A 12,696-nucleotide genomic window follows, 5' to 3' on the forward strand; every position below is an offset into this window, starting at 1 on the left:
AGGAAGACTTCTCTTAAGACAAGTAGACTTAAGAGGGTAAAATGAAAACTGTATTAAATATAATTAAGTGTCTCTTGTTCTATTTTTGTAAATGCTAACTTAATTATAATCTAATACTAAACATGTAATTGAATTCTTATCTCTATCTTATCTTGTAACTCTCTTTGATTACTCCTACAGCTGATTAGTCTGCGGAATAAATAGATGTAATGGCCGGATAAGAATTCTGAAGATTACTATATAAAGTAATATCCTCCAAATATTATCTACCTTTTAGATAATGTATTAATTAACAACCTCTAAGTGTTAATTTCATGTAATGATACACCCCGTTACAGCCATACTTAGTTAGTTATTAATATGATAAGTTCAGTATTAGATAGAAGGTCGTCACGTAGGAAACTAAATATATTAATACAGTTTTACTTTTCTCTATTCTAAAGCCTTAGTGTAGACCTTTAAGCTAAAGACCCGTAGCTTCATAAGAAACCTTCCTCTGTACTTTTGTGTACGTGAAGTTTCGAGGCACCTAACCTTCACTGTAATCAGTGTGAATAACTTAGTACTGATCACTAGTGAAGGGTGCCCTGTTACATGGTGCGAGCACCTCACGACGCGAATGCAATCATTTAGCATCATGAATTGAATTTGCACGTTGTCAAACCGGCATTCAAAGTGTCGAGCCGAGTGCGTAAAGTATAACATTATGGCTACTGGGTTTTGATAAAAATGTGATATTATAACACATATCCTTGCGATCGTCAAAAATGCAAAGACTAACAATTTGCTGTGTCTTAGGTATCTTACTTGATTGCAAATTCGGGCGGGAAATCGTCAGGTTTCAAGAAAAACCTCAAACAAGACTGTAAAACACCTCGCTTCTTAAATTATGAAAAAAACGAAAGGCCATACTTAAACAGACTCGGCAAAAGAAACGAGCGCACAAAGGTCTCCTCCCCTCCATCGTGCCTGTCGAGATGCTGACAGACAGCTCGTCGTCAACGACGCCGCATGAATGTAACGTGCGCCGTGTAAAAGCGCGCCACCTCCGCCAAGAGTCTACCGCACCTTATGTGAAGCATGCAAAGCCGGATGAGGATGTTGAGTTCTTTTATCGAGAGACAGCGCCAGCTTCTCATGGCCGACGTGGGAGTGGCTTTTTTGCTCGATTGGCCAGCTATATTCCCATTGTTAGCAAGATGGTGACAGAAGAAGAAGAAGAAGAAGAAATAAATTTACAGCCAGCCATGGATGAGAATGTCGATGTCCAGACAACTCAGGAAGATATGGACGAGGACGAGGCGGTCCACGAAATTTCCGAATTAGAAGTGGTTGCTCCTAAAGAAGCTGAAATTCAGACCCAGCGTTCTCATGAGCCGCAACTAGAAAAGCAGAAGGATTTGATGCAAGATGACAAAGAGTTGCTCGACGTTCCGGAACATTCGGTGACTCGCACAGCCTCGTGCTTCGTTTCACCAAAGAATCAGCTATCGACGCCTCGTAGATCAGACAGCAAACAAAAGCCATTAAACTCGCGCTCACCCTCTCGCGACAGTAGATCGGACAGTCGAGAACGCAGTCCCGGTTTTACGCGTCAATCGCGCAAACGCGGCGAAAAGCGTGTATTTCTTCCTGGGCCTTCGCATCAGTCGAAATTGTTGCGCATTTCAACTTCGCAACGCCGACGGAAATCTACGTCCCCTTCCCCTCACGATTCCGCACTCACGATAATAAATCAGAAAAAGACCATCACTCTTGAAGAGTTTGAACAGCTGCAGAAACAATTGCACGACATGGTAGAAACGACGCCTCAGACGCAACTTGCCATGACCCAAGCAGCACTGGCCAACGGGCTGGAGCACCCATTTACACGGGGATTTCCTGGTCCCACCTCGTTCCCGGGGTACGTCCCTGGCTCGTACTCGAACCACGGCGCCATGGTTGTACATGACGAGAACCAGAGCTCGGACGGAACATTGCAAAATGAAGCTATCTTTGGCAAACGCCATCGAAATCAGGAAAATGGACCTATTTTATTTCCCAGCTCGGCGCTGCGGGGCCAGCTAACGCGCGAACAGCGTCTGATGCGAAAACCTCGCCCATCGCGATTATTAACGGGTGCGAAGCGTGATGCAGCTGCGCGCAATGCGTATTCTGCAGCAGTTGCTGAAAAAATTCTGTTGACGTTAAACAAGGTACAGACTCCATTGGAGCGCGAGGCGCAGAAACCTACGCACTCGACGTCCATGTCGTGGGCGAAGTATCATCTTTCGCTGTTTGACAATGGAAAAGAATGCTTGACAAATGGCGAGGAGTTGCACAGTGACGACGCTGTGCCTCCGACTAGCACCATTCCTCGCATAACGTTCCCTCAGGCTACTAATAAGGTTGATAAATTCGAGACGCCTGCAAAAAGGGTCGGGAGCTTCCAGGATTCTGTCACTCCGCTTGTCTCCCCTCAGACAGTGTCCATGACCCCTGCACTTACTGTGGAAGCATCTGTGCCGAAGTTTGAGAAGACGGGCAAATTTCAGTTTACCTTACCGCGTTGTACCAAAGAAGATACGCACAATGACGTAGATGGGGAGGATATTCGCTTGAGGTTCGTGTTTTCTCCGCCGTTAGCTCTCCGTGAGCCACCAGCGAAGGTGTTGAGTTATAAAATCAAAGCCAATACCGGTGCTGCTGCTGCTTTTAGTTTTGTACCCTCGTCGCCTAAATTACAATCAACTGAATGGGTTTCCCAGCCTGTCAAGGCGAAAGAATCCGCAATGAAGTCTGTTGTGGATAAGCCTGTCGCACTTGTGGAAGCTGGAACGACTGGACGTGTTTTAGCTGTCAATAACTGTGGCTCTGTAAATCCTCTGGCAAAATTTATGCAACTGAAGCCTGGACAATGGAAGTGTCCTGGATGTAGTGTATTAAATGAAGGCACAAATGATAAGTGCCCTTGTTGCGAGACAGTTAAACCTAGCGCTAGTGCTAGAGTTAAGGCTGGCCTGACGCCGCCTAATGCTTCTCATTCGGTTTCGTCTAGCGACTTCAGCTTCGGGTCTTCAAAGGATGCTCCGAAAGTTGTAGAGAAACCAACTGGCGGCGCAATCACAGCGAGTGGCTTTAGCTTTGGTATACCGACTGTGGATAAGAAAATAGCTGACAAGTCGGCTGGAAGTGCACCGTTCTCTGGATTCAGCTTTGGTGTATCTGCAGCTGATATTGCAAAGACTGCAGAGAAGCCTGCTTTGGAAAGCACGAAAAGTACGAATGGTGGTTTTAGCTTTACTGCTCCCATCGCTCCCATCGCTGTCTTAGAAACGTCAAGTGTTTCAACTTCTTCGAGTGCGAATGTCTCGAGACCTTCTCCTTCCATTTCGTTTGAATTTTCAAAGCCTGCAAATATGGTTGACGAGACAGCTTTGGAGCCTTCTTCAGCCACAATGAAGACTGTTTTCGCTCCTTCTTTCTCGTTTGGCGTTCCTTTGGCGTCTTCTGCTCCAACTCTGACAGCTGTCAGTAACGAATCGACAGTTGACGCTTCCAGCGCTAGTATAAACGACAAATCGAACAAAGCCAAGCGCAAAGCTTTCGAAACGGAAGAGCCTGAAAAACATGCTGCATCGCCGTTCACCTGTGGCGTTTCTGCAACACCAACAACAGCATTAAAGCCGAGTAATGTTTCCGCCTCTAAATTTGAAGCACCAAAGCCTAGTGATGTTTCCACTTCTAAATTTGAAGCACCAAAGCCAAGTAATGTTTCCGCTTTTAAATTTGAACCGAAGCCGAGCAATGGAGCCGGCTTCAACTTCGGTGCCGCTCCTGGTCCTTTCCAAGAAAGTTCGGCGAATTTAGAACGCCCAAAAAAGCGGCTAGCTCCGTTTGCTGCCGCCGACGACTTGAGTTCCGAATCATCGATCCAGGCCTTCGCGGCTAAGTCGGCATTGAAGCCACCTCAGGTACCTGTTAAGAATACGACTGTCTCGATTTTATCGGCTCCGTCATTTTCATTTGGAGGTAAAGCTGGCTCCACAAATAACGACAAAATGAATGAGTCTACAACGTCATTATTCAGCGTTGGTGGAGACACATCCACCGAGAAGGCGGCGAAAGTGAATTTGAACAATACTGTGCCCCTGATGCCTGAATTTACGTTTGGATCGTCGTCTGCGACCCCGGCACCGAAATCAAGCGGACAAGTCGTGACCAAAGCTCCTGCGAATTCTTTCAATTCTTTTCCTGCGAACTCTGCTTCTGCCCATGTTCCTGGTTCCTCTGCAAATTTTAGTTTTGGGCAAAGCTCCACAGCAACTTCCACTGGCTGTGCACCTGCATTCAATGCTTCTCCAGCTGCGCCTTCTACCTCTGCATTCGAAAATAAATCCTCGGTGCAACTATCTAATGCATCCTGTACCCTCTCGAAGTCATCGGCACCTGCGTTCACATTCAACTCTTCGTCGCCTGCCGACACCACTTTTGGCTTAGCCTCAACTTCCGGATCGGCCTTTGGAAAGCAGCTCTCAAATACATCAAGCTTCGGTTCCACGTCGACGGCGTTTGGATCGTCAAGTGCTTTTGGCTCTGGCTCAAGCTCTGGTGGATTCGGTAGCTCAACCATAGCTGTCCCTGCGGCTGCGGCTGCGTTTGCGTCATTAACACCGGCTGCATCTGCATTCTCTATCGGTGCGAGTAGTCAAATAGCGGCTCCCGGTGCACGTCCAGCTGGCCAACCTGCGTTTTCGTTTGGTGCATCAGCCCCTAGTGGTTTTGGAGGGGCACCTGCGGCGTCCAGTGGCTTTGGCTCCAGTGCACCAAGCGGTGGGCTTAACGCTGCACATAACGGATTTCGATCTTCCAGCCCTGCGCCCGCTTTTGGCACTCAGACCCCTTCTACCTTTAGTAATATTCTGCCGCCTCCAACGACCACATTCGGTGCCCCGCCATTTGGTGCTCCGGCACCTTGCGGATTTGGTAGCGGTCCCGCTGGCTCTGGGTTCCGCACGCCTAGTCCAACTTCTGCTTTTGGTGCTGTCCCTGCCTCAGCATTCACCCCTGGTCCCGCGTTTGGAGCTGCTCCTACTGCTGGGGCATTTGGCGCTCTTCCCAGTGCTGGGGCATTTGGCGCCCCTCCTGCTGACGGCGGATTTAACATGGGTGCCGCTCCTCAGCACGCAAGAGGCCGGCGTATACTGAAAGCCAAAACTCGCCCTCGCCGAACGTCATAGAAGCAAGAATGAATCAATTTATCATGGTGTCTTTAATTTGTTATGTGCCGGAACTGCGTCAAGCTCAGAATGTTTGAGGGGTTATGCAATTGCTTTTTTAAGATGCATTGCATCGAATTATGACTTAAATTTTGGCAATGTCAAGTATAGTGTATTAAGAGCTTTGTGGGATTCATTCAACGAATTCTAGTCCTCAAGGCCGACACAATAGAAGCTTAACCGGTGACTATTACTACTGACTTTCAGAATGTGTTATGCTTTGCAATTGACCGATTAATGGGGTCTCAGCCGAAAAGTTACGACTGAATTGATAAGGATTTGATTTTGTGTGATTACCTGTATAGTAATTGGAAGAATGGAATAAGTCGAGCAAGAATGAGATTGACAAAAGCAAAGAAGCTTTCCTCTAGAGCATTTCTGGTAAGTCTTTGGGCCTAAATGTAACCTAAGTGAGAAGGCTCAAAATGTTTGTATCACATGCTTGTCTTTCTAGTTGCACGTCAGCGTGCCATCTATCGAGACAATAAAAACAGCGATGTCATAGCAAAAAAGCGGATTTTTCGACCTGCAGAAGGAGCGTGTCCGGCTACAAGAAAATTAGAGGAAGAAATCTCGCTCAACGATGACAAGAATTATTTTTTTAAAAAGACAAAGATGCGCAAGGTAGTATGCAGTAATCATAATTGTAGCCGAGGGTGTTTTAAACGCTGCTGAAGCTTAGAATATAATTGAAAGGGTGAATCGCCTGTATGGGCGCCAACGAAAGCTACTGTAGACGATAAGTTCAATAGCTTGGAGGATGCCGAAGGCGAAGATCTCATAGACTTTGCAAAAGTCTCGAAGATTAATTTATGGATCCGGAGAAAAATTTCGCGTTGCACAAATTGAGCTACCATAATCACATGCGCAATCTATCGTGGACCGTCAAGTGGCTGAAGAAAAGGCAGCGATAGATAGCAGCAGTGGCTGTGGAGCTTTCTGGCGGTGGTAGCGCTCTTGACTGGGATCAATTTGTATTGGCTCGGCCATGCTTTTTGCAGAACCCCGAGCGGTTGTACGAAACTTTGGTACCGCACATGTGTTCCCTGACGTTATATAGCAAGGATATGTTCAGTCCTAAATACAATGATCAAGTGTTGAAAAAAGCGCTTTATCACGTGTTGTGACAATTGACGAAGAACAAGTTTGACCCAAAGTAGCAATTGCTCATCATGCATCCAAAAATTGCCATCCAGAGGCAATGACCAACTTTAGCAAACGCCTTTAGCTTAATTTTTTTAGAATTATAGTTTATAAATTACTTAAATACTCAGCACTTCCTTGGTGCGTCAAGGCGCTTTGCCATGTTCAATACCAACTCTTTAAAATGCCGGCAAACTAGTTGCCAGATTCTTATAATCTTTCGTTCGACTATTTTATTCAAAGTATGTTATGACTTGATCTAGCCTCTAAGCATCGAAAGAGACATCATGCTATTACTGAAACAGTTTAAATCGCTAGTTTCTTTTTGTGAGCTCCAAGGTATTAACAATCCACGCCTTCAGCGAGTTTGTGCGCGCTGGTTTATTGCGTTAGCACTTAATCGACGCCAGTTTATCACCACTCGACAATAACTTGGTCGTCTGACACCCTCGCTAATTACAATTTAATACCCCATTGCAGCGTCCGTGGGAAGCCCGCCTCGCGAAAATAACCTTATCTTTTCACATTACAACTTGCCAATTTACCCCATAAGACGGCTACTACTACTACGGCCACTAATCAATCATTATGCAATGTCAGCACGTTTGCGACAATTAAAGCGTCATTGTTCGACCCCCTGCACGCCAAATAAATCATCTTAAACGTCGCGATATTCTTAACTCTGAATCACATTAATTGATCCGCAAATCTTCGCTCACTGGAACGCAGCGCCCACCTACATTTCCTCAGTTTTTCAATTCAAAGTTCCGAAATATGATATAATGCACGCGGCGAATTTTCAACACTAGGTCAGATTCGGCTTTTGGCTCGAAAGCAGAACGAGCGTTTCCGAAATTACGGCGTTAGAATATCGACCCAAAGATGTTTGAGCTTCAAATCAGTGTTATCCTTCACTTTCTGTCATTCCCTTTCTCAGTAAACATGCGCTTAAACTGGCTCCATAAAACCTTCAGTGTGGACGGAAACTATTCAGCAACAAATTTTTGCCCTGTAACAACTCGAATCGGAGGTACGCGTTGCTGTAATCGTACACTATAGCGCCAATAAAAGTCTGTAGAGCGATTTTGAACCAAATATTGTGCGGGCGCTCGTGCAATGAATCACACTACTATGCAAAATACTTAATTTTGAAACGGCAACAGTTATTCAAATGCCTCGTAATGATTGCCTTTTTGTGCATTTCTAACAGAATCCACATCAAATTTCAAGGGTGACCTAAAATTTAACCAGCTGAGGTTCGCGCTTTCTTCTTGCAAAGACTTCCAACGTCTTGAATCTCATTTGAATGAAGCTTCAAGATTTCCAAGGCTCCGCATTCCATGCTTTAGCAGTCGACTTTGCCTAACATGCTGATAAAACCGTGTGCCGTGTCCTGCGCTCCAAGTAAAAATATCTTTACTGTGAATGAGAAGATCACCCCGTCATTTCTCTTCCTCTCCGTCTTCGTCTTCGATTTTTTTTTTTTCGTCTTCGTCTTCGCCTCCATTTTCGTCTTCAACTTCGACTTCGTCTTGGTCTTCATCTTCGCCTTCGTTTTCGTCTTTATCTTCGACTTTGTCCTCATCTTCGTCTACTTCGCTGTATAATTTATTAGTGTTTAAAGCTTCATCTTCCTCACTATTCGCCTCAGTGCTCGCAAAAAATGGTCCGTACCACATTCCATTGCTACTTTGAGAAACTTGCAAATGGACCGTCAGACTCGTTTCAATTTGTTGCAGCTTAAATGCACGCACTTCAGTTCCACTGACATTAATATGTGTCTGTGCTTGCGCACAATCCTCAGCGGTTGGGAACATCAGCGTCACGCTCCATTCTTTCAACATTCCCAACTTTTGGGCCACATGACAATTTTTTCGACCAGTGCGACAACCACGCACTGGTGTAATAGAGCGCACAGTCACTTTCAACACCCGATCGTCTCGTAAATCCACGGTACAATATGTGCGATGGATTGAAGCAAACACCTTAACAATACCTTGTCCTTCTCCGTGGTATGAACTGCTGTCATCGTTTTGATCAGGAATCTTCTCAATGAGGACGAAAGCCTCTGGATTCATCACCATAATTAGTTTTGTAGGCATCAGCAGAAAGCGCTGCTCACGAAACATGCACTTTAAACTGACCATGCCGTCCAATGGCGCGGTGCACGTACCATTGCCAGATGCAGCACTCGCTAGCACACCCGTGCGAGGATGACGGTATATCACAAGTTGCTCTAATCCGTCCTCAAAATAGGATTTATCCACAAGTTTGCGCAGCTTCCGCAAGGATAAAAACACGCGCATGTTTTTTTGGCATGTCTCAAATTCATTCGATGGGAGGCGTAATGCCAATGTGTCCTGCGAACACGTCCATGCCGGAAATGGTGAGAGCTCATTTTTCTCAAGTGGAATCAGACACTCAAATGGCGTTGCCGAATCAAGCTGCAATTCCATAGGAAACACATTTCGTTGAAATTTGGCTACCTCATTTTCCACCACATAGATAAATAGATCCACTTCCGCCATTCCACCACGCATGCTCTCCATAACACAGTGGGCGCTGCTCGAGTGAATGTTCCGGAGTGCCAGCGTATGAGCTTCACTAAGACCAGCATGGAATGATCGACGCGTGTCGAAATTGACATCAATTAGCAAACGAATACATAATTGCACGCTAAACAAGCGCATATTTTGATTCCGTGCTAAAAGCTTTATAATGAGCTCAATGAGCCAAGAAGGGTACGCCTCCGAGCAGCTTAATGTGCAGTCGGGTCCAGATGAATTCGCGACATTTGTATTGAGACCTTCTTCCTCGATTGCTTGAAAGTCAGCTGAATCACACGAAGACGATAGAGACGCAGTAGCTAACGCAGCCGATGGATCTGACTGTCCTTGATCGTCACCTTGCCAGTTCTCTTCGCTTTCACCGTGGTCAGCTAGATTTTCTTGGCAAAATATGGCATTTCCAGTTCGATATCGAATCGGCAATAAATCTAACTCTCGTAATAATGAAGGATCGACAGCCTTACTGTTTACAATAGCTACTAAGAGCATCACGACTGTCGACGCAAGTCTTTCGTCTTGAGAACATATCAATGACAGCAAAGCCTGACGGTAACAGTTCACTCCTTGCAACGCAAACGTATTTATTTCGTCAATTGGCCATTCTCCCATGGCGAATCGGGTCTGCATGTAACACAACGACGACTCGCACATTGTCGCAGAATGAGGATGGAAGATATGCAGTGGCGAAGCCTCCTTATCCCAACGCACCGAGGGTCGTTGTGGCGTCTGCATCGCTTCTCTTGTCGTTATCTTATGATTGTTTGCATCCACAATATCCACATCTTGTGAGCAGCTATAACGCCGTCTTGAGCCAGCCTCGAGCGCATTGACTGAATACTCACAGCTTTCCGTCGCATCAGGCGACAACAACAGAAAAGCAATGGCATTCACAAGAGGTCTATGCTCAAGAATGCCAATCAGCCGAGTGAGTAGATACAGTGCCAATTGCGTCGATACGCGTTGCGCTGGAGGTCCACAGTCTGGTAATACACTCGTGGCCAGTAACCATTTTACATGTCGCGAATAGAGCAAGTCCCCAATTTTATAACATAGCTCCGGGACATTAACATCAAGCAAATCCTGTATATAAAAGCAGTGGTCGAGATACGCGTCAATAGCTTCTTCCATGGTCTCCGTAATTGCGGTCCGTTCTGTCGCGTTTTGTGCACTTGGCCACTGATTCAATATTCCCTGCAGCTTCAGCGTCAAGTCATTGGCAATTTCCACAATGTCGCGAAAATAATTGAGATTATCGAGTTGCAATACGAAACTTCGGACTCGCGCGTCATTGACGCGAAGAACATTGAGCGTCAATGTCTTGACGGCCACTTTCACCATTGTCTCGTTGCACCGTCCAAACTTCAGCGCACGCGCGTACAATGGAAACCGAACACGCTCGTGTTTTGCTTGAGTATCCAAGAAAAACTGCACGGTTTCTTTATTTAGCCGTAGTGACAAGGCCTTTAGAAGGGTTACGTACCAATCCCGGACGTCGTCGTCTTGATCGACGACATATGGACACTCGAGCAACCGATTGATGTGGTTGTTACTTAGTATGTAATACAGCGACGTGCGCGTGGTGATGTTTTGTACTAGAATACTCATGGTCTGTAGCAGCTGAACCTGCACAGGTACAGACGGCTGACTAGCCCCTAATTCCACGAGTAAAGCGAGCATGTTGGTCTCTCCAAAGTAATCGAAAAAGACGCCGGCGTCGTCTGGAACCTCGTCAATTGATTCTTGCACCTCTTGCCCCACGGGCATTCGGTGCTGGTCCGAGTAGATGAGAAACTCGGACAAAACGCGCAAGAGCTCGACAATTTCGGCGTCGGGCAAAGCGGAGAAGCGCGTGAGCTGCGCGTGGAGCGACCGCATGTTGCTCAGTGTAAATTCCAAGCGGCGGCCGGAAACGAATGCGCCTAGAAATCCGCCACGTGCACCAGACCCGCTGCTGCTGAGCGGCGCGGCATTCGACGCGGGACTACTGGCGTTGTTGCCCATGCCAAACAAAAAGTAACATTACTCTGCGATAGTAAAACCGCCTTTTTAATGTTTGGGATCTCGACGATATGAGAAAAAGAAATAGGAAGCTCCCATGTTTCCAATAATTGGCCGACACTCTTTTTATTACGATTACAGATAGTTCACATGGAGAGACAGCTGTAATGACAACGCAACAATTGCAGCTTATCAATGTCAAGTCTGTTGCTGGCGATAGTGCTGCACTTTTGTAGGAGTGTGAGACTTACCAATTTCGACCCACGCCTACTCTTATCTCGCGAATCTTTGGTTCTGTAAGGTTTATGTACTTTTTGACATGGCAAATTGCAATTTCCAGATCTCCGAGCACTTCGATAAGGTACTATAAGAGGCTCATTGATCACGTTGTAGCAAGCCGTCTGACAGATTGGAGGTGACTCTATGTCTGCCCTTTTCAAAAGAGCAATAAGCGAGAACACATCTTTGCTGATGCATATTGCGTATTCCCGCGTCGAAAGCTAGTACGTCCACCTTGACGTCTTCACTCCACTGGAAATCACTTGCTCGCTCTGCGAACATGATCTGCCTTACAAATCTCTTGCCTCACGATAGAAAACCACTTCCGAGACCTTCATACAATTCCTTGCCATCAAAAGGTCGGAGGATGCCCAGCTTCCTCTGTCGCGAATTCGGCACGCGGTCGTATTGACGTCGTGGTGCCACGTGTGGTGGAGGCGACGGCTGGTGCATGGGTGGTGACACGAAATGCTGCGGCCGCACTGGCTGCGGTGCTTTCGCCATATCAACGTTGGCTGCTGCACCAGCTCATCCAGGCTGACTTGCACCAACGTACATTGATGGCGATACGCCGGGCGACACACGCTTCGGTGGCGACACGTTCAAAGCCTTTATGTTCATAACCTTGCCCTTCCCCAACACCGAACCAGAAACACTAGCCTCGTGGCCCTTCAAACGCTTCTTCTCACCCTTGCGACGCTTCCATGCCCCCGTGAGGACCGTGAGAAGATCCATCAGCTTGCTCTGCGTGTCCCTTGGTTCTTTCTTGACTTCATCTTTTTCCTCCAGGGCGCCGGCCAATTCGCGACCGGCACATGCCCTCCGCTGCTGACGACCTTCAGCCGCAGCAACTTCTCGCTATTTGGTCTTATAACCTGTTAGACTTTGCAAGTCGAGAAGATGTTGTGAAAAGTCGAGTTTTGATATTGTTTTAACGTCCTACAAACAATGTTGCTTACGCTCTCTACCATCCAACAATTTTATCAACCTATCTTAGCTGCACCTACCTGCCGAGAGTGGTCGGCCGAACTTCAACACGCATTTCTTCCAATAAATTTTAGGTGGTATAATGATTTGAAGAGGAAGTAACATGTATGTGAAACTTGGTATCATGTAACGGAAAGAGCCCATTACATCATCCCCCTTCCGAGACAGAACTCACGCACCGTTCGCGCTCACAGGAGAAATCTAGAGACGAAGAAGACACAGGCACCTAAGTAACGATGACGGGGCGAGGTAAAAGCAAATACGGAGCGTGTAACGGGCTAAAGTTGCCCTAATGTTACATAATCCCCGTTAAGTTCACTTGGTGTACTTAAGGGGATGGTCAATTACTAAATAATAGTAATTAGACCCAACACTCGGGTGTGGTGCACATTTGTGACCAACCCTTGTGTATGTGATGCACATGGGTGCATTCACATTAGGAGGGATGACGCCCAGCGTCATCC

The 12,696-nt window shown here is 46.5% G+C and overlaps 3 protein-coding genes across 3 annotated transcripts; 2 read left to right on the plus strand and 1 right to left on the minus strand.

Annotated features, from left to right (window-relative positions):
- Nucleotides 1-977: 977 nt before the first annotated feature.
- CCR75_007859 (uncharacterized protein) lies at nt 978-5,219 on the plus strand (the record flags this gene model as incomplete). The annotated part of the gene is made up of 1 exon (XM_067965915.1): nt 978-5,219. One exon carries the CDS (start codon nt 978-980, stop codon nt 5,217-5,219), a length of 4,242 nt encoding a protein of 1,413 aa, XP_067821985.1.
- Nucleotides 5,220-5,696: 477 nt separating this feature from the next.
- Nucleotides 5,697-6,107, plus strand: CCR75_007858 (uncharacterized protein; the record flags this gene model as incomplete). The annotated part of the gene is made up of 2 exons (XM_067965914.1): nt 5,697-5,885; nt 5,955-6,107. The coding sequence occupies 2 exons, from the start codon at nt 5,697-5,699 to the stop codon at nt 6,105-6,107; spliced, it is 342 nt and encodes a 113-aa protein (XP_067821986.1).
- Nucleotides 6,108-7,843: 1,736 nt separating this feature from the next.
- On the minus strand, nt 7,844-10,969 carry CCR75_007857 (uncharacterized protein; the record flags this gene model as incomplete). Its single annotated transcript, XM_067965913.1, has 1 exon — nt 7,844-10,969. One exon carries the CDS (start codon nt 10,967-10,969, stop codon nt 7,844-7,846), a length of 3,126 nt encoding a protein of 1,041 aa, XP_067821979.1.
- Nucleotides 10,970-12,696: the final 1,727 nt, after the last annotated feature.

Source organism: Bremia lactucae, assembly GCF_004359215.1.
Source record: "Bremia lactucae strain SF5 chromosome Unknown BlacSF5_NotPlaced_19_SHOA01000004.1_2068294bp, whole genome shotgun sequence".
NCBI classification, from domain to species: domain Eukaryota; phylum Oomycota; class Peronosporomycetes; order Peronosporales; family Peronosporaceae; genus Bremia; species Bremia lactucae.